The sequence below is a fragment of the Emys orbicularis genome, chromosome 9, assembly GCF_028017835.1.
Source record: "Emys orbicularis isolate rEmyOrb1 chromosome 9, rEmyOrb1.hap1, whole genome shotgun sequence".
NCBI lineage: Eukaryota > Metazoa > Chordata > Testudines > Emydidae > Emys > Emys orbicularis.
Window position 1 is genome coordinate 6810336 of NC_088691.1, and position 21542 is coordinate 6831877.

The following is a 21542-nucleotide window of genomic DNA, read 5'->3' on the forward strand; positions in this document are numbered from 1 at the left end:
AAGCCCTTTCCCCACTTCCACACCACCTCAGTTGATGCAGAGATTAGCAGCAGCCCCTTGCTGGGTGATGTTCATTCTACTTCGCTACAGAAGGTGGCTCTCTGCCAAGTGGGAGCAACAGGACATGCCTGGACTGGCTCAGTAGCACCAAAGAGTTCTCCTGCACTGACGTCCAGTATTTTGTGAGATGCTACAAATGTCTTGGTGTCTATGGCCAGCGTTTAGTTACACGGGCACATTGCGACTTTGATATTGACAAGCTCTGCTGCCATCAAACTCAAATTAGAAAGCCCAGTAATAGCAAGATCTTCCAAGCCTGAGCCCCCAGGCACGGCTCTTTTTTATTAGATACAGACCAAAAAAATAATCAGAACAAAGTTACCCTCGCACCACCCCAGGAGATGTCAGCAGCCAGATACAAGTGACAGATGCAAAGCTTGAAAGAAAACACTGGGCGTAACTTCCGTACAGTGTCCAGGGGGGGTTTCTGGTGAAACAGAAGGCAAGGTTTGCCCATTAAGGATTTAGTGTTTAAGTGTTGCATAGGTAGCTACACCCCCACTGCCATAGCAATATGTACAGACACGATTGGCACAAAAAACCATAAGCCAGTTTCCGACACAGGGAAACCACTTATGCATGGGTCAAAGTACACCCAGGCACAGCTGTTCCTCAACAGTATTCCCTCAGATTGCTGCATTACAGTGAAACCTTCTCTTTTACATAGTTATTCTTCAATCCCTCCACACACTTGCCATCTCTCCAGCATGCTGCGGCAGTGATGGATTTCCAGAGGAGGCAAAGTCGGGGTTGATCCTATTTTGCACTGGCTGATGGATGGACACTTAAACAGAAGCTGCCAGTCCTGTCCTGCTGGCTGAAGAGGCTCTCCATCCCAGGGCATGATCCCACAACATGCTTAGCAATATGGTGCTCGGCACCTTGCAAGATGGGACCCACTGGATGATGTTCTTCAACTGCACTGGAAGGGAACAAGGCTCCACAGGGAGCAGGACAGATCTCATTCCCTTGGAAAGGTTGTGTTCGAGTTTCCACAAGACCCCTCTATTTTCCGAGTTTTATTCCATGTGGGATGACAGTTAGCAACAGGCCTTCGGGGGGGGGGGGGGGGGAAGAGAATTTCCCAATTAATTTGATAATTTCAGCTCACGTTCAGTAAAACCCTCAGTTCTGACAAAGGTCGACATGGCCTGTATGGGACCATGCTATTTGGTGAAAAAACACAGCAGAAATCCCTGGTCAATCAAACAAGTTGCTCTTTTCATGTTGCCTTTTAAACAAACCCAGACATGTAACTCTCCAGGCCACTGTAAGCTCCTTCTGAGGCTGATCTGAAGAACCAGACACCGTTGCCCAGCATAGCTCCATTTTGGAGCAACAGCCATTCTCCCTCTTGGAAAGGCTTCCGTTTTTATTTCTCCCGCTTCTGACTGCTGCTCCTTTCAACTGTGTGGCCAGGCTGAAAAGCCAGGCAGTCAGAGGCGGCGTTTCCTTTCAACTGCCCCAGCCCTTCTGCTTTGTCAGAAGCTGCCCTGTTCGACCCAGAGAAATGCCTGCACCTAAGGAAGAAATCAATTGGCTGAACTCTCAGCATTTTCCTCATCTGCAACTGGCAGCCTGCGGCTTCGCCTGGCCCAGGGAATTTTGGCATGCTTAATGAGCTGATTCCCCTAGCATGCTGGTAACTCACCACTGCTTCTACACACAGCACTGGTCCCAGCAGAGCACAGGCGATTGCACGGCTGTCATGCACCGGGCTGACCACCCGCTCAGTCTCCACTAGACCTGACTCTCTTTGTAAGGGATAGCGAAAGGCAACCTCTCACCCCCAAGTCCTCCGAGCATCCCCCGAGTGTGCCCAGGTCCCTGTTCACTGAACTCTCAGATCCGCTATTCCCAAAGGAGCAGTCCACACCAGCTTGTAAGATTCAACTCAGGATCACCATGTCACTTAACGCATAGCACTTTATAGAGACGAGAAGAACAAGTTTATTATCAAAGAACAGAGATTCAAGTGAAAGAGAGAGAATCCTGGAACCAAGTGGTGATATATAAAACAAAATCGTAACACGCTTTCTAGAGCCTACACGTAAACAACAAGGCATTCCCCAATCTCCTACAAGGTAGCTTACCTCCGTCATTTCCCCAGCATTTTCAACCAGTCTGGCTGCAGTACCTTCTTATGAGATCAAGCCTGCTGGCAGCTTGTCTTGACAGATGGAAGGAATGAGGGTGTGCCTCTGTACTGCTGAGTTGTACCCACAAAAGTTCACTGTCCTTATGTAAATGGGGCTCTCTCTCCTGCTGGGTCACTTCTGCCTGTACATTTCCTCTCTCTGAAGATATCACAATCCTTCATTAGCAGTCGGCTCATATAGTAACTGGAGGCCCATTGTGAACCAGACAATATTTAATTTACATGGCAGCAGGCAGCTAGAAAAGCAATTCTTGCGTGAAAGAAAACCAACTTTTCTCGTCACAGACCGTAAGAACATAATTTTCAGTGTATACACATAACTCCTTATACAACACCCGTTTTGCCATGATTATGACGACCAATGGGACACAGGCTTTCATTAGAGTCCTTCCATGACATTCCTTTGGTGAACCCAGAGGAGTCCTGTGCCCTCTGCCAGTTGGCATCCACAGCCTTTGGGTCACAGTGACCTATGTAGTAGTGGTGGAGACTGACACCTCAATCCCATCTTGTGCCCTTACTGTAACAGCTGCTGAAGTTTAGGAAGGTCCAGCTACAGTCCCTCTACCCTGGTTTTCTGCCAGCAGATTCACATAATTCAGGAATTCCGTTGCTACATCCCTGTTTATCACCCTCCTCCCGCCATCTCATCCACAACCCTATTCTGTACATTGGTCTCTGGCCAAACCCCAACCCAAGGCCTTCCCCAGGTGAGTGTCAGTGGGTTTAAGGCCCTGGGATGCACACACAGATGATGGTTCATTTGATGCTGGTGCTTCCTGGGAAAATATCCACAAGCACTAATGGCCCCAGAGAGCGGCCGGGCAATCTAGTACTTTCACGCCCAGGGCCGGAGCTAAGAGTTTATATTTTAAGCCATCCTGGAAACGGGAAAAACAGGTTTAGCTAAATTTAGTTTGGAACTAACCCGAAGTGAAAGGGATACGTTCATTACTGGTATAAGTATATTGACATCAAAGAGCTTACACCAGGGATGAACTACCTTTTATATACCCAGCAATTTCAGCAGAGTTTAAAGTGCATCAGATACGTAAGCTCACTTGTCTACAGTTTACCAGTATCTCAGTAATAAGTCAGGGGACAGGGACACTACCTAGTCCCCAGTAAACAAGGGGTTAACGTCAGTTCATCTTCCCTCAAATCGCACATGGAAAGGCTGCTCCAGTTCATCCAGATGTAAAACAGGTACCTGGTCAATAGGGTTAGGGAAGTCAAAGGCAATTGGATGTGATGCCAGCAACATCACTCCCTTGCGTACCAGTGGCTATGGAAACTGCCATGCTTTAAACCGTATCAGCCATCTGCGGCTTGGGGCAGACTGATGTAAAGAGGGGAGACTAACACTTTTGGGGAGGTTGGATTCCATGCCCGAGGGCCGAGTTGGAACCCTGCTTAAGTTCACTTACTTTACTTTCTTGTTATAAATACTAGCACACGAGGGGGTGGGGGGCAATATGCTGTTGCAGTCGGCAAAGTCTTCTGCTGCAGAGTCAGCTCACCACTTTATATCCCACTATTTCAAAAGGTTCAAAGCGAGGCTGAAATCAGATTTTAATGTTTCCACAAGCAGCCACAGGAAGGCCACTGTTTCTCTCTCACACACACATGGAGGTGCAGATGCATCTGGTTTTGCCGTTACTGCACTGAAACACACAAATACGGAGTGAGTACACGCATGCGGGCTTTGATGTTTTGAAAATTTGACCTTAAAAGTCCTTATTTAAAAAAAAAAAAAAAAAAGCTCTGAATGTTAGGAAATGACCAATACTTCTCCAATTCATCGAGTCAGAATTTAAGGCCAGAGAGACCACTAGATCATCTGGTCCGACCTCCTGTATCACACAACCCACCCACCACCCCAACACTAAACCCAACACCAGAAATAAGACCAAAATAAATGAGACCCACAGGAGACCAGACTATTATATGCCCCAGGCAGTGCATGGGAGGGACCGAGGTGCACCAGTGGCTGAGGCCCCCGCAGGAGCAGAGAAAGGATTAAATGAGATACACCCAGAGAATCCTGGCAAGTGACCTGCACCCACGCGATGCAGAGGAAGATGAAACCCCCGCAGGGTCCCTGCCAATCTGACCTGGAGGAAAATTCCTTCCCGACTCCACATATGGTGAGCAGTTAGACCCTGAGCATGTGAGCAGCAACCAGCCAGCCAAGCACCTGAGGGAGAGAACAGTCAGTACCACTGGCCCGCCTTAGCTAAATAGATATTTTAAATGTTACTGCGATGGTTCAGAGCTTTCTGAAGTATTTGGCAATCCATGTAAGTTTCACATCACTAACTTTGCTCCCACTCTGTTCCTGCCACTCTTTATAGCCAATTCAGATAAAAAAGCCTTTGCAATTGTTCAGATCACTTTACCTATCACTCAGTACAGTATAATATACAGTACAATAGACTATTAAGATTCTCAACATGTATATTTGGTTTGCAATAGTACATGCTACTCCGTAAAGGTTAACTTTAGCCATCTGTCCTGTGATGGTTCACAGGAGCTTAATAATTAAAGAGGCAGAAACAGAATTTCTCAAACTTTTTTTTTTTTTGGCAAACATTTTAATTTGAGTCAGAGACACTCGTCTTAAAAATAAACACACACAGCATGTGAATTGCTCCAACAATTTGTAACGACACTGAATTTCATTAGCACAAATCCTAACCTGCATTTCATCAACTCCAGGCAGCTTAGAGCTGGGGCTCTGATCTTCTCTGCTGTGTTTGTAGAACGGAAGGCAAGATTGCTTGGAGCTGAAAAACAGCTGATTGTTTCAGTTACTCCTTACCCAAGTACCCAGTATATAACATTGTGCATCAGGACCAGCATTTTCACACTTGGTCCCTAAGTGGTCTGATTTGCTGAGAAGGTAGAGGCTACCATACTCTTCCCTTGTGTGTAATTCTTGTTGACAGCAGTGGGAGTTGCCCATGGAGAATTATGTATGGCTCTATCTACCCAATCCAGTCCCATTGAAGCTAATGGGAGTCTTTCCACAGACTCCCAAGGGGGTTGGATCAGGCTCTATGTGAGGAATGAAGCACTGTGTATAACATGCAACAGACCACACCTCTCCCATTTACCTCCTCCATTAAGAACTGCATCTTATGTGTCTATGATAAACCAGGTTTCAGAGTAGCAGCCGTGTTAGTCTGTATCCGCAAAAAGAACAGGAGTACTTGTGGCACCTTAGAGACTAACAAATTTATTAGAGCAGCCCACTGGGCTGTAGCCCACGAAAGCTTATGCTCTAATAAATTTGTTAGTCTCTAAGGTGCCACAAGTACTCCTGTTCTTTTTATGATAAACCATTTACTTGCTCCTGCAAATGAGGTTTAGGAGCATCCCAAGTGACAGACCAGGCAAAAATATTAATCAGAACAACATACCAAAGTTTATTGATTACTTCAAACAGAAGTTTCTGCAATGAAAAAGGGCAAGTTGCATTCATAAAAGGTAACATTCACATTCAATATCTGTTATATAAAGCAACACATGTATAAAATTGCATTTTAAGTGGGGAAGGGGGAAAGGTAAGTTTGCAGTCCCATTTTTTTTAAAAGAAGCTGAAAAATGTTTCTTCTCATCAACTGTGTATAATTTACACCTTTTTATATGCTACGTTATTTTAAAAAATCCCATAGCTGAGAAGTTGGATGAGTGGCGCAACAGTGATATTAATTATATCTTCCACTGGTAGGAAGGTATGCAAATTTGCATTTCACTTTGTACGTAATTCCTGACGATTTATACTATCCTCATACAAAGATTAGTTTGGAAAAATAGATTGAGTTTATGAAACTTTTCACTAGTACTTCAAGCGAGTCTAGTTACTTTTTTTTTTTTTTAAACTTTCTGGGTCACGAATCAGTGTGATTAATCTGCAGGGAATTGTTAGAAACACTGTCCAGTTTCCTTCAAGATTTTCCACCTATACGCTCCTACTGACCTTTTAGCTCATTACTGAAATGTGCTGTAACAATACAACTTGTATTATTTTATATGAACAACAATCACAGTATTACTGTGTTACTGTCAAATTATTGCCATTCTGAGCTATCTAATCTCTGGTAGGACCTCAGCTGCAGGACCTCCTTAATTCCAGAATTAATTCTTCTGTTCTCTCTTATACCGCAGGTCCTCAGGAAGCAATAGATTTGGGGTTTGCTAGTTTTGAATCCGGAGGGTCACACCTTTAGCTCAGAGGTGGGCAAACTACGGCCCGTGGGCCACATCCGGCCCGTGGGACTGTCCTGCCCAACCTCTGAGCTCCGGGCCGGGGAGGCTAGCCCCCGGCCCCTCCCCCGCTGTCCCCCCTCCCCCGCAGAGCCACGCCGCCGCGCGGGCAGCGCTCTCGGTGATGGAGCTGGGCGCTTCTGCTGAACAGAGTGGCAGCGTGTCTAGCTCCGGCCGGCGCGGCAGCCAGACACGCTGCTCTGCTCGGCGTGGTAAGTGGGCCGCGGCCAGGGGGTTGTATAAGGGGCAGGGGGCCTTGGGGGGTAGTCAGGGGACAGGAAGCAGGGGGCAGTTGAATGGGGCAGTCGGGGGGGCGGTCAGGGGATGGGGGGTTGGATAGGTGTGGGAGTCCCAGGGGGCCTGTCAGGGGGCGGGGGTGTGGATAGGGGTCGGGGCAGTCAGGGGACAGGGAACGGGGGGGCAGTTAGGTGTGGGGGATCCCAGGAGGCGGCGGTCAGGGGACGGGGAACAGGGGGGGTTGGATAGGTGTGGGAGTCCCAGGGGGCCTGTCAGGGGGCAGGGGTGTGGATAGGGGTCAGGGCAGTCAGGGGACAGGGAACGGGGGGGCAGTTAGGTGTGAGGGATCCCGGGAGGAGGCGGTCAGGGGACGGGGAACAGGGGGGGTTGGATAGGCGTGGAGTCCCATTGGGCCTGTCAGGGGGCAGGGGTGTGGATAGGGGTCAGGGCAGTCAGGGGACTGGGAGCAGGGGGGGTTGGATGGGGATGGAGTCCCAGGGGGCGGTTAGGGGCAGGGGGTCCCAGGAGGGGGCTGACAGGGGACAAAGAGCAGGGGGGTTGAATGGGTCAGGGGTTCTGAGGGGGGCAGTCAGGGGGTGGGAAGTGGGAGGGGGTGGGGGCCAGGCTGTTTGGGGAGGCACAGTCTTCCCTACCAGGCCCTCCATACAGTTTTGCAACCCCAATGTGACTCTCGGGCCAAAATGTTTGCCCACCCCTGCTTTCGCTGGTGTACATCAGAATAGCTCTGCTGAACTCAATGGAGCTGCACCAATTCGCTTGCCAAGAGTGTTTGCCCCAGAATTTCCAACCCTCTACAGCTGGTCTGCTAGATGTTGTGTGTTAATTCCAGCCCATCCTTGTGGAGCCTCACATCAGTTTTGGTTTCAGATGTAAGTCTACAGTGAATGGTTCACTCTACACCAATATTAATTATTTGGAGATGGAAAGAGAAAAATTTGGTTCCAATCAAGCTTACTCTTAAAATGCATGATAGTTATGCCTCCTTTCCCCCCCCACCCCCATCAGTACTCCTGAGAATATACCACAATCCTGCTCTCACTGAAGCCAAAAGGAAAAATTCAGCTGGCATCAGCCGGAGCAGAATTGGATCCCAACAACGTAGAATGCTACACAAAACAAACCAGGAAGGAGGCGGTCCGCGTCAGACTTGGAATGGTCTCAGATCATTGGAAGTTTGCCTTTCAGTGCCCACATTTTGAAGATGATGTAAACAAAGAAGCAAACAGAACTGTGCGTTGAAGCAGAAAGATCAGAGTTGGCGTACAGACCGTATTGTCAGTGTAGCGGTCGGATGTGCCCCTCGTGCTCGAATGTGTGGGCACAACGTTAGCCATCAACACTGGTGATCAGACAAGATCTAAGGCTCCATTCTAGTCCCATGGGACAAGCCAAAGGAAAAAGGGCCTTGCTTATAGGGACTATGAAGGGGAATGCAATCCACCCCCCTGTGCTCAGCTAGCACCTTACCTAGCTTACCCTGCTAGGTAAGGTGCAGTGCAGTGAATGGGGCTGACCACCCTCCTGTCCATGCTGGGTCTTAGGAGCTGTGGGGTGTCCAACCCACTAGTCCTTCTCACATTTCCCCCCGCCCCATGTTGAGTAGCATAAAGCAGTCATGACATGCAGGGGTGACAGAGGCCTCTTGCATGCAGTTTCTGCTCCTTTCCCTCGCTTTCCATGAATTATATAGATGAGGATTTGCCTGCCATTAGTGGGGGGGGCAGGAGAGCCTGATCCAGCTTTCCTTAAGGAAACATCCCAACAACTTCAGAGGCAGCAGGAGAGAGGCCAAGAGACTGAACAACCTGTCAGTGTTTTTTAAAACCAAGTCTATTAGCAGGCATAAAATCAGGTGCACGGCTTTCTGATAACAGTAGCGCCAATTCCTTTACAGTTTTAGAGTTTCCAAACTTTTTGAAGGGAGGGAATGGAAAATTATTTTCTGTTGTTCATCGAAATTTCATGGAGATGGGTATTTTCTGTCCAGCCCTAACTTCTAGTCTCTTTGTGCATGAGCAAAGCAAAGCCTAAAGGTAAAATTTTCAAAAGTGCCCGAGTGACTTAGGAGGCTAAGTCTCATTGACCTGCAATAAGACTTGGGAGGCTAAGGAAATGGGACTTACATACTCTGAAACTTTTTACCCCAAGTTTTTTTTTTTTTTTTTTTGCTTTATCTGGCACAAGGAAACCTGGGCCATACAGGATGAAGGGGAAGTCAACCTAGTGGAAAAATATTATTAAAAAAATAAAATGCCAATTGCACTTAATCCGTGCTCACTCAGGATTTTTTATAATCAAAGTAGTATTGTTTTCCTGCATAATAAAAAGCAAATAGAAGTTGGTTGTCGAGCATTTTACCTTTATGCTATGCACACGTGGCATTGTTAAATCAACATCTTAACTCGCAACATCTTGATATACACAGATTTTTTTTAAAAATCTGCTGATTTTAGAACCAAGTAAAATGTTACTCGTAGAACCAGATGTATTTATTCACTTATTTTTAAGCTGACCTCCCTTCTTGTTGATGCAGATAATGAAGGGTGCAGATTTATCTGGTATTATTTGCAAGCACAATCAATGCCAATGGGTCACTTAAGGGGCTGATTGTGACTGCCATTCAGGTCTTTAAGGTGTCCAAACAACTGCAATTACATTCACAGGAGTGTGAGCATAACCACAGAGGCCCAGTTAAGCTTGGGCTGAAAACCTGGCACAACACAACTTTTATTTAAGATTCTTTCCTGACTAAGGAGATTTTCATGAGTAATAAAAGAATTGTGTGTATTTTCAATACATAAGGGGAAAGGGTTAGTCATTATGTCTTCCTCCCATTCCAGAATCAAATTTGGTAATGTGGAAAAGAAGTCTGGCCCCATGAAAACTCTTCCAATATTTTGATCGGCTCCTCAGAAATGTTCAGGCTGACACACTTCTGCATTTTAATAAACAGAGACCATTTAACAGTCTAACCCCTGCTGTTTGCAATGGCAAGGGGATGCCACTGGACATTTCACGCCATCAACAGCTCAGTCCTTCACTATTTTCAAGTATTTCTGCTGCGTGGATTTGAAAGCTGAACTTTTCTAACGATCACATCCTGGCTTCAGCTGCTGGTGCACAACTTTCATTAGCAGCAACGGGAGCCGTGCAAGACGACAGACCGTGGTTTTAATTTAGGGTCCAACCCTACTTCCGTGATGGGAGCCTTTCCAATGTCTTCCATGGGAATTGGACAAGACCGTGATTAAGCAGAAAGGCTGTGCTACTTCTTTGGTCAGGCAAAAGAATAAGACTTTAACGGCCATTCATTGCTGTTGGATGAATCTGTAATGGAGGAGCCTCCTTCTATTCAGTGGGCATAAGGAGCATCCCTGTGTCTCTAAAGTTTCTATTGTTCCATTTTTATGGAATTCTAGATGGTCTTTTCTCCACTCCCGATTCCACGGACTTTTTATGTCCCAGACTTTTCCATTTTCAGACTTTGAAAAAATGAGGGCCAGTGTCTCCACAGCTGCTTACAATACATGTGTCATCTTAAAGAGAACTGAGAGTTCAAACACACGTCTTGTCCTGCAGCACGACAAGGTGCAGTATTTAAAGTTGTTGCATTTGAGGTATCCTGAGATGGCATCTTTGTGTCAAGTTAGTAACAGCATCTTCGATCTTCATTTCAGAGGTGTAACCATTCTCCATAGGTTTGTAGGACAATAGCATAGGCAAATTAAAGGGTACAGTCTGTAAAATTAGAAGGAAAAAGATCATTTACTTTAATCTTTACATTCCAAAAATCATAGTTGTGTTATTCTAGGCAGCCAAGTATTAGAATTTGCTAGGAGGATAACAGAAATGGTGATAAAAAGACAGTGATAAAAATGCCAAACTGCATTCACAGTGAAGGGGAGAGAGCAGTGTGACAAATGAATTTGCACGGTTTTCAAAATGCTACATTAGGTCAAGGATTAACTTCTGACTTGCTCTCCCCTGTGATTCTCATATTAATTCAGTGATGTTAATGCAGGAATTAAATATTTACCAAGAGAAACTCCTGAAATCTAGGAAGGATGGGATCTTTCCCAACTAATAGCACTTAGTGACTACGGGGAAGTTCCTCTCTTTTTTAAAGTTGATTTATTTTCTTGCTGCTTCCGGTCTAACATTAAATTTTTCAATCATTCAATGCACATACATGCACAGAATGCATAGCTCCAGTTGCATAGGAGGTGAAAGAGGATGATACCCATCAAGAGGTGTAGAATAAGGCACGGAAAACTCACTGGCTAGTGTGTATGTGACCTGGAAAGCAGAACATTTAGGAAGCAATATGCTTCCCAGATGGAAAAATTACTGCAGCATTTAACTACTGAAGAAGCAGGTAATTGCTCTCTGGAAAGATCCTCAGTCAGATCTGAGTGATCAGATGGCTGAAGCTGACCACAGGCATAAATATTTGACATGCACATAACACCTTTCTTCCATAAGATTTCCCCCAAAGTAAGCAGCGTGGCATACAATTTAACCACCACAGTCTTCTGGGATTGGGAACTGGGCTTCCAAGTAGCCTACATCTTGCTAACAGGATTCTTAGAGCAACCAACAATGCAAAACGTGAGGCTCAGATGATCAAGCCATCATTCGGCTGCTGGGTGTCTGCAACACGCTGGTGCTCTGATGGGACAGGGGCTACTGGAATATCAGGGTTGCCATCACTGCTTTGGTGCTCCTGTGCTGCCCCCAGGTGAGTGGGGAGCGCAGACCTTCTGCAGAGGCTGTATGCCTCAGGGCGTCCACACAAAGATGGGCAAATTATTTGGAACAAGAAAGTGACGCACTCAAATATCAAATGTTTTTCATGGATTGCTGCAAATGTGGAAACAGCCTGTTTTCACTAAGAATTTCACTCTGAGAATTTTTGGAGTGGAAATAGGGTGCATTTTTCTGTGCCCCAAAACTGTGGTAACATTTAAAAACCTAGCCATCTCTATGGAACCTTGCGCAAAACAAAAATCTGGGTGCAGAGAACTGCCCCAAATGGGGATACATTTCCTGCAAAATTCAGCCCCTGTGACTTTGCTCCACTCACCACTGCAATTCAGAGAACACTCAGGGGTGCAATGGGATTCCAACTGACTGGCAATGGGATCAGCAGACCTCCAGGCCTATCACATCTGAAACCCCCACCCCAGAACAGCCTATAGCCCTGTCAGAGGAGGCGGGCCATTTGCAGGTCTATTTATTTAATCTGGTACACTGACCAGTGCCGTGGTCTGTCAAAAGAGGAGAAAACTGAAGACAGCCACTGAGCCAAATGAATCAGACTGCTTGAAAATAACAGTATGCAGCATCACCTAAAGTACAGGCGGGTAGAACAATCACAGAGTTAAATGGAAGTGACATTTTTATTCTAAGCCATACTTAGGGCTCTGTTAATAAGGGCACTGGATAACGGGCAGCACCCTCCATTCTTAGCCCACTGGTAGACTTATACGTAAGCAATCTTTCATTTATGACGAGACCCCCTCCTTGTTTCACTACAGAATAGTTACACTGAGGAGCAGCAGGGTTAATACTTGGGAATATGGACATCCAGACTAGCACACATAGTTACTAACAAAGACCAGGAAAAGTGGGCTTTTTAACCTGGAATTTATTTGCCTCAATGGCTCCCTTACTTGCAAATTTATATACAAATACCTTAGGAGGAACAATAAGACATTTGTAGCAAGGCTGCAGCTTTTTCTTCTAAGCGTGAATGAAATTTGGCACTTTTATCTATTTCTACAGCTAGAAGCATAGAGAGTGATTCTAAACATGATCATTAAAAAGCCAAACATGTAGTATAATAATTATATGTCTATACACACACACAAACACAAGTATGCTGTACATATAATCAAATACATTACACGTTTAGATTCAATTCTGTTCACATACATCAACATTTCTTTGTATAATTCTGACAGAAAAGCATGCACTTACAAAAAAACAAACCCATAACCTTTGAATTGATCCAGATGCAATAATGGAATAATTTTAATCATTGGGATTTGGACATTTCATTAGAAATACATGAGTATTAAAGTTTTATGATCCCTGTTAACATAATTTAATGACAGTGATCCCTGTTAACATAATTTAATGACAGTATGTTCAGTCTCAGTTGTCTCAATATTACTCAAATAAACTTGGCTTATGCCAACTATACTGTACATTTTCACTTACATAAAGTGGGATCTTGGAACTCTAAAGAATCTGCACACATCTACTGAGGTTCTGAAAAAGTTGTATGGATAGCTCCAAAGATTAAAATGTATGCCAAGCATTGCACCTTTATGTTTTGCAAAGACAGGTACCCCACACCACCAACTGAGAAGATGATAAGAACTATATTTTAATTGATTTTTGGAAGATTTGTGCCTTTAAAACCATCCCAATTCTTTTGAATAGGGTACCTGTTACTATACATTAGACTCGTCTGAGAATGTTCTTAAAAGAAGAGGTCTGACAGAAGGTCTGGACGACAGTGAATCAGATTCCTTCCTACTGCTCAGTTTTTTCTGTAATAGTGAGGCAAAAATACTTAAAGCACATGAGACATGTTCATCTACCCAGTGGTGTAACAAATAAGAAAAGACTTATTGAATCATTCTGTAAGAAAACTTTAAGTTAAATAATCAAAAAGACTAACCAAGACATGATTTATAAATGCCAATATTAGGACATATTGGCCAAATTTTTCAAGTATGAGTGTCAAAGAGTTAGGCACCTTTGGTGAATATGGGTGGTGTGCACCACAACTCTGAAGATCACCCCCACTTATTTAGATGCTCAATTTCGGGCATCAAAGTTTGGAAGTTTCTAGGAGAGGGAAAGAATCCATCACCCTCTGCAGTAGTATTTTTGGACACTGAGAAGTATGTGGCAAACACAGCAAGGTGAAAATGAAACCAACTAGGAACATGCATAAAATGCTCTGGTATCTTACCATCCCCATAGAGAGCAGCTGCAATTGAGAATTGCACTCAGCATAACTGGTACAAAATCTTTGTTTATTTTTTCGAAACTTTATAGCTTTTACGAATAGCAAAATACATTCTTTACTGTAACGTGAGTAAATATGGTTTTGTTAGCCAAAGGAATGTGTTCGAGAAGCTACTGCTAGCCTACGGAATTGGCCAAGTGCGAGATGGACTGTTTGCACACACATCAAGTAACTGGGAGCACAATCAAAATAAAGTAGATTGTTGTTTCCATGTTTCAAAGAAAGCTTTATCCAATGCACTCAAAACAGGCTCTACAGGGGGAAAAGAGGGTATGTAAAGACAGGGCAAGATCCACAGCTGGTGTTATTTCTCACAACTCCATGGATTTCCATGGAGCTGCACCGGTTTACACTAGCTGGCAATCTGGTCCAAAATGCAGATTGTAAGTCCCCTGATGGTGTAACCTGTCTTATGTCTGTCTGTCTGTCAAGCACCATGCACATCTACGGGTCGTATTAAATAATGAGGATGCATGCAACAAGCACTGCTGAGTTGATGTGCAGCAAGTTGTTGCGAAGCTTTAAATAACGGGATAGCGACACCAAAGTGAAAGGGGTAGACAAAATACATTTAAATGAAAAGGTACCTTTAAAAAACCGTTTATTGCACAAGCAGATCTAAAAACCACAGGTTATCAGCGGTTATGCATTCGGAGAAGGAAAAAAACAGCAGCACAAGCAAACTTGTACTGATTAAGAAAGGAAATCACCTTATTCATTCCAAGAAAAGCTGTGATTGCTGGAAGTTTGAGAGAGCATGAAGATAGTGGATGTTCCTGAGGAAGGAAGGCGTTTCGTTACCTAGTTCACAACAGCACAAAAAGGTGGAAAATGGCAGCAGAGAGAGAGAGAGAAATGCAGAAACCAAAAGAAAACATGAATGCATTTTGCAGTTCAAAACACTTGCACATAGAAACATTGACAAATACAGGCCGAGCGAACAGCAGTGCACTGAAGGGAAACGTTAGAAAATGGGACCGCTCCAGGTGAAATCCCAGCCTCACTGAAGTCAAGGGCAAAAATCACGTGGATTTTGATGGGGTCAGGATTTCACCCGCCGTTTTTGAAAGGAGAGACAGCAGACACTGCTCTTGCTAGTCATACGCACTGGCTTTTGAAACCTTAGCCAGCACTTTGGAAGTTTAGACACCTGAATAAGTGGCCAAGTCTGGAATTTTCCACTGAAATCAGTGGAGGCTGTGGCTCCTCAACACCTTTGAAAATCAGGCCACTTGCTTAGGCGTCTAATTATGGACACAGGCATCTAACTTTAGATACCCATGTCCGAAACTCTTTGACTACTATTTTAGTATTGCTACTTGAAACATAACATCTTGAAACCCTCATCTTGTGTTTTTTATGTATATACACACCAGGGTGACCAAACATACTAGCCCTCCAAGCCACATAATGACAATCTTCAGCAATTCAAGAGCCGGAGCACAGCTGCCGGGGCTCGAGGTTTCAGCCCCGCTCCTGCTGAAGGAGGGAACCACCAAACTACTCTGTTGGATGGTAGGTGTCTTGCTTGTCTGTGTGAGCAGAAGGGATGAAATCCTGGCCCCAGTGGGTACGTCTACACTACACACTCTAAGCCTGGGCCCTGACTCGGGTTTGAGACCAAGCTCCCCTGCCATCCACACCCAAATCAGTCTGACGCAGGTCAGCAAGCAGTCAGAACCCAGGTCCTCTGACCCGGCTAGGGAGCTGGGTCAGAGTCCAAGTCCCGGTGTGATCCGGGTCCAAACCTTGTCATTTTGCAGTGTGGACACAAGTCAGGCTGCAGACCCAAGTCAGAAGGGCTGCCTAGTGCCATATGGATGTGTTAGCACAGCTGTGAGACCAGCAACTGTAAACCCAGGTTACAATGCAGTGTGGGTGTTAAAGCAAAGACTTGGATACACCTAGTTCACAATCCCAGGTCCTGCAGTCCCAGGCTTAGAGTGCAGTGTAGCACACCCAAAAGAAGTCAACAACAGAACTCCCAATGACTTCAGAGGGGTCAGGATTTCACCCTGGTGAGGAAGTTCTAGCCAAATCAACTAGCGGCCCGGCCACAGATTGGTCAAGGACGCACCTTTTACGCACAATGACTAACTTTTGGGACACAATGGAAAGCTGAAACAAAGCCCCCCAAACTATACCCAGCCAATGCGGCCCCAGAAGGAAATCTTGGCACCAGACTGCTGATCTACTAGATGCGGTCACCTACGTTTCTGCAAGATCCAAATCCTGCTCCCACTAAAGTCAATGGGATGAGGTTTTAGACCCGAGTGACTTTTCAATCACCAGACTCATTATACCACATTTCTCCCACCTTGAGGAAACTTCCTCACCACCACTGCTGAGAGCAAACCATTCTTTTCCTTTGAAATTGGCTAGTCTAACTTCCTAGAAGCCATTAGGTTACATTTTTAACGTCTTAAACAAAAACCAAAAAAGAAAAGAAAAATTCTAACATGGCGACTCAAGGTCTTAAGAATTGGACGTCACCTACCACCCACCAAGCTGGTTAGCCTTCATTATAAACCGAAGGGAACACAGGATGAGGACAGATTTTTAAAGAAGAGTCAAATACTGGGTTTCTCTTTTTCGTTCTGACCCATTAATGTTCTTAGAACCAATGTAATAAAGAGTTAAAAGGAAAACAAACACAGCCTTTTACGCCGGAAGTGGTAGGCTCTTGAAACCTGTCTGATAAACATAACAAAGATTCCAAAAGTTTTCATTGCTTATAAAATTGAACACTAATAATTGGTTTCACAGATTTTGTTATTTCATAGGCACATGTATTGCACTATCAATATTGTGCCAAGGGAATCTAGCAAGTGTTCTAAGGAAACATCTTTAAGACTTCAATATTTTTATATCTAGTTAAATACCAATTTTTGGTCAAAATACAGAGGCCAGAGAAAAAAATTACCCTGAAAGAAATGCACAGAGCTTACAGTAAAGTCATACAGGATACCAGAGCACCATGAGAAAAATTTCTTCTTCCTAAACTTCAGTATTTGAAAGTAATTTTACAATTTCATTGAACACAAATTCCGATGAAACTTAGTGTCATTTAAAACATAAATGGTTACATTAAAATTCTTTTACATTTCGGGTCGCACCTTGCCTAGAAACTACATTATCAAAATGGCACAAAACGACAGCTTAGTAACCTGCTGCTTAGAGATGTGCAAACAGTACGTTGAACCTAAATTGCTAATCTACCCCATCTGAAAATAAATACACTAGTTCTGGGAGGAACACAGAATGATAGGCTGAAGTAGCTGAGCATTAGCAGGTACCAGTAAAGGAGGAGGAGGTGGAGAAGGATGGGGCTAAGAGCTCTGATGTGATGTTGCAGAGATGTTTTGAACAACTGGAGAAGCACATAGCAGGGAACATGAACTTTTCATTTTTGTTAACATAGAATCATAGGACTGGAACGGACCTCGAGAGGTCATCTAGTCCAGTCCCCAGCATGCATGGCAGGACTAAGTATTATCTAGACCATCCCTGACAGGTGTTGGTCTTACCTGCTCTTTAAAATCTCCAATGATGGAGATTCCACAACCTCCCTAGGCAATTTATTCCAGTGCTTAACCACCCTGACAGTTAGGAAGTTTTTCCTAACGTCCAACCTAAACCTCCCTGCAATTTAAGCCCATTGCTTCTTGTCCTATCCTCAGAGATTAAGAAGAACAATTCTTCTCCCTCCTCCTTGTAACCACCTTTTATGTACTTGAAAACTGTTGTGTCTCCTCTCAGTCTTCTCTTTTCCAGACTAAACAAACCCAATTTTTTCAATCTTCCCTCATAGGTCATGTTTTCTAGACCTTTGATCATTTTTGTTGCTCTTCTCTGGACTTTCTCCAATTTGTCCACCTCTTTCCTGAAATGTGGCACCCAGAACTGGACACAATACTCCAGTTGAGGCCTAATCAGCGCGGAGTAGAGTGGAAGAATTACTTCTTGTGTCTTGCTTACAACACTCCGGCTAATACATCCCAGAATGATGTTTGCTTTATTTGCAACAGCGTTACACTGTTGACTCATTTAGCTTACGACCCCCAGATCCCTTTCCGCAGTACTCCTTCCTAGGCAGTCATTTCGCGTTTTGTATGCGTGCAACTGATTGTTCCTTCTTGCACCATTTTCCAGGCATTTTCTAACCACAGCTGTGCTGGCTTTCAATGTTGGGGAAATAGGCAAAGGCAAACTGGTGCTTATCACCAACATTCAAAGACAGTTACCACCATTAAAGCTTGCAGCAGATAATTTCTATTTTAAAAACAGCCCCTCCCACCACTCCTCCCCTTCTTTTAGCAGAGTGAGACTGGCCTTCAGGAAACACTGCATCATGAATGGGAAAACCCAGTGTCTTTCTTGACCAGGAGCAATAAAGAAAGAGGACAGCCTGGTGGTTAGGGCTCTACGCTGGGACTCTAGAAAACTGGGTTCTAATCCCAGGTCCACCACAAACTTCCTACATGATCTCGGGACAAGTCAATTAGCCACTGTGTCTCTGTTCCCCAGGACCTGGGGATTACAGTGGACAAGAAGCTGGATATGAGTCAGCAGTGTGCCCTTGTTGCCAAGAAGGCCAATGGCATAGTGGGCTGTATTAGTAGGGGCAATGTCAGCAGATCGAGGGAAGTGATTATTCCCCTCTATTCGGCACTGGTGAGGCCACAACTGGAGTAGGGCGTCCAGTTTTGGGCCCCCCACTACAGAAGGGATGTGGACAAATTGGAGAGAGTCCAGCGGAGGACAACAAAAATGATCAGGGGGCTGGGGCACATGACTTATGAGGAGAGGCTGAGGGAACGGAGGTTATTTAGTCTGCAGAAGAGACGAGTGAAGGGGGATTTGATAGCAGCCTTCAACTACCTGAAGGGGTATTCCTAAGGGGATGGAGCTAGGCTGTTCTCAGTGGTGGCAGGTGACAGAACAAGGAACAATGGTCTCAAGTTGCAGTGGGGGAGGTCTAGGTTGGATATTAGGAAACACTATTTCACTAGGAGGGTAGTGAAGCACTGGATGGGTTACCTAGGGAGGTGGTGGAATCTCCATTCGTAGAGGTTTTTAAGGCCAGGCTTGACAAAGCCCTGGCTGGGATGATTTAGTTGGGGTTGGTCCTGCTTTGAGCAGGGGGTTGGACTAGATGACTTCCTGAGGTCTCTTCCAACCCTAATCTTCTATGATTCTATGTACTGCTTCCCTACCTCGCAGGATAATAAAGGCATAAGTGATTGTGAGGTTTCCCAATACTATGGTAACAGGGACTGTGGGGCAAGGCTATTTTTGACTGTATTTGAACTAGCTGTCAAGTCCCTTGCAAATTCACTGTGAAAATTTAGCAACTCAGGTGCAAAATCCACTTTTCCACCCTTATGATGAGAATGAGGAAGATAATGAAAAAAACTAAAGATATCTTATCCATCAAAAAATCATTAATCCCCAAAAAGCAAAATCCCTAAGAACTCCCCTTCAATGATTGATTAGGTCACATTTGCAAGTTTTGACAGTCAATTAAGACTAGTAATGGATTGGAGCAGTGAAACTGAGCAGAATGAAGTCCAATGTGATTTGCAAGATATACTTTCTAGAAGGAGAAGCAGTTACTCTCTATACAGACGTCAAACGCTGACTGAAAAGGCACTGCTGATGCGGCTGCTTCCGCGGATCGGGGCAGTACTTCTGGTTAACACTTTTTGACCTTTTTTGGCACATGAAGGAATGACACGATGAGAGGCAGGCAGCCTCTCACTAGGTGCAAATGGCGCATGGCTACCCCAGTCTGTCGGGTGTTTAGAAGAACGGAAGCGCCTCTTCCAAACAAGGGAAGTGTAGTGGTATATTCTCTCATTCCTTACCTGATGGTTTTTCCTTTTCGCATTTTTAAAAACTACTAGAAGAATCTCCGGGAAAAGGCTGATAAAGATAAGGAGAACTATGGCCAGCCAGGTTGATACGGACGTCACCATATGAGCAAATACAAAATACATTCGTTGCTGCTTCAAGAAAGGCCTGAAAGAGAAGGGACACAAACAGACTCAGACAATACAATGGGCCACTGCAGTTTTCCAGAGAGGTGAGATTCAAATTAAGACTAGCACTTTCATGGGACAAATTTTCATATGGAGGAGGAAGGGGGATGTTTGCACGTGTAAAGAGGGCAGCACTTGTGCCTGCAAAGATACCCGTTCCTGCTGCTTTTATTTCCCTCTCTCTTCTAATTCTCATCTGGCGGCTACGCAATCTACTGAAACTGCTCTAAAAGCAAGTAGTAGCTCCCTCCTAGCAAAGGCTCAGAGCCTCTTTTCCAATGTAATCCTCCAAGCCAGACACTGTTTGTCCCCAATCCTCTGCTCCATCCTTGAATTCTCTCCTGCTTCTTCTCCTCTTACTTCTACATCAGCATCAGCAACTCCTCCTCTGCTCTGCTGCTGTGTGTCCCTCAGACCATCAGCCTTTGCCCCTACTTGATGTCGTGTCAATCACCATTATCCATGCTGATGGTTCCCAAACCTCCCTTGCTATACAGTCTCCCACCTCTGACAGTCCCATACCTCCTGCTGGCCACCCTGTGCGGACCCACATTCAAAAGGGCACAGCCTCCCCCTCCTCTCTCAATCATAGGCAGACGCATCACTGTCCCTGGAATGTGATGTTTTAGGGCTTGTCTACACAAACACGGTGTCCCTGGCAAGCTGGGGTTTGAATCTGCTCTGCACTAGCTTCCCGCACTCCAACTGCCTATGTAGACCCTGCTGATGCACATTAACAGTTCATTAGTGCCCTTTGATCTAGTCCTCTTTGTAAGAGAAGCAGATAAAAGCTCATTAATAAAGCGTTATTGCGCTTGCATAGGACAGGCTGATATGGGGTAGATTCACAGCCCAGCTTGCCATGAACTAAATCTTTGTGTAGATGAGCCCTTATTCAAACTCCTTCCTCTGCTCCACTAAGATAGGCCACCTAACCATGTCTGTTTTCCCCCTAAAACCACAATTCTAGGTGCAGCCCTTCCCTCTCCACCCTGCAGCTGAAGCCCTTGTCCAGGCATTCAGTATCACACCTTCCTCTTTGACACCTGCAATGCTGGCATCCATGATTTCCCCACCTTTTGTCCTACTCCCCACCAAGCCAGCCAAAACGCTGCTGCTAGGTCGTTTCTCTGCTACTCTGTTACTCTGACCACATCACTCCCACCTTCAAATCCCTTCATCGCCTGCCCTTCGTCTTCAGCTACCAGGTCCTCATCCAGTCCTCCAAGGCTCTTCTCAGCTACGCTACTGTCTGCACCTCAGCAATCATGATTTTTACTACTCTGGCCCCCTTCCACCTTAGATGTCCTTTTTGTATCCATCTACGTCTCAGCTACATACTTGTATCCAGGCTTTCCTTGCAGCACTCTGCCATTTCTCTGTTAGTTCCGCGTGTTACATTCAGACTGTGCTGGTGTCAGAACGGTATTTTTTTGCAGCTGGCCAGAAACTCTGGGATTATGTAAAAAGAGTTAATCCTGAATCTATTCCAACTTGTTGGAAAACGCCCCCCAGGCAGGGATTACTGCCCTCTAAACACACAGCGTTTCACCTTACATTGCAATCGTCACATGCATTTTCAAAACATGTTTGCTTCAGCTTCTCTTTGACGACATTCTCAATTACCTAACTAAACAGCAGTGCGTGTGTAATAATTAGACTCTTCGGAGAGTCATCTCTTCATTTTTCCTGCCTGTTTTTTCTCTCCTACCCC

At 45.0% G+C, this 21542-nt stretch overlaps 1 protein-coding gene across 1 annotated transcript in view; it reads right to left on the reverse strand.

Moving 5' to 3' along the window:
- Window positions 1-13203: 13203 nt before the first annotated feature.
- Window positions 13204-21542, reverse strand: part of ATP11C (ATPase phospholipid transporting 11C) — a 112945-nt gene continuing 104606 nt past the window's right edge. Inside the window, exons 28-29 of the mRNA XM_065410764.1 lie at window positions 19655-19808; window positions 13204-13302 (exon numbers count right to left, since the gene is read on the reverse strand). Of these exons, the coding sequence (XP_065266836.1) occupies window positions 13204-13302; window positions 19655-19808 (253 nt within the window). The remainder of the gene's footprint in view (window positions 13303-19654; window positions 19809-21542) is intronic.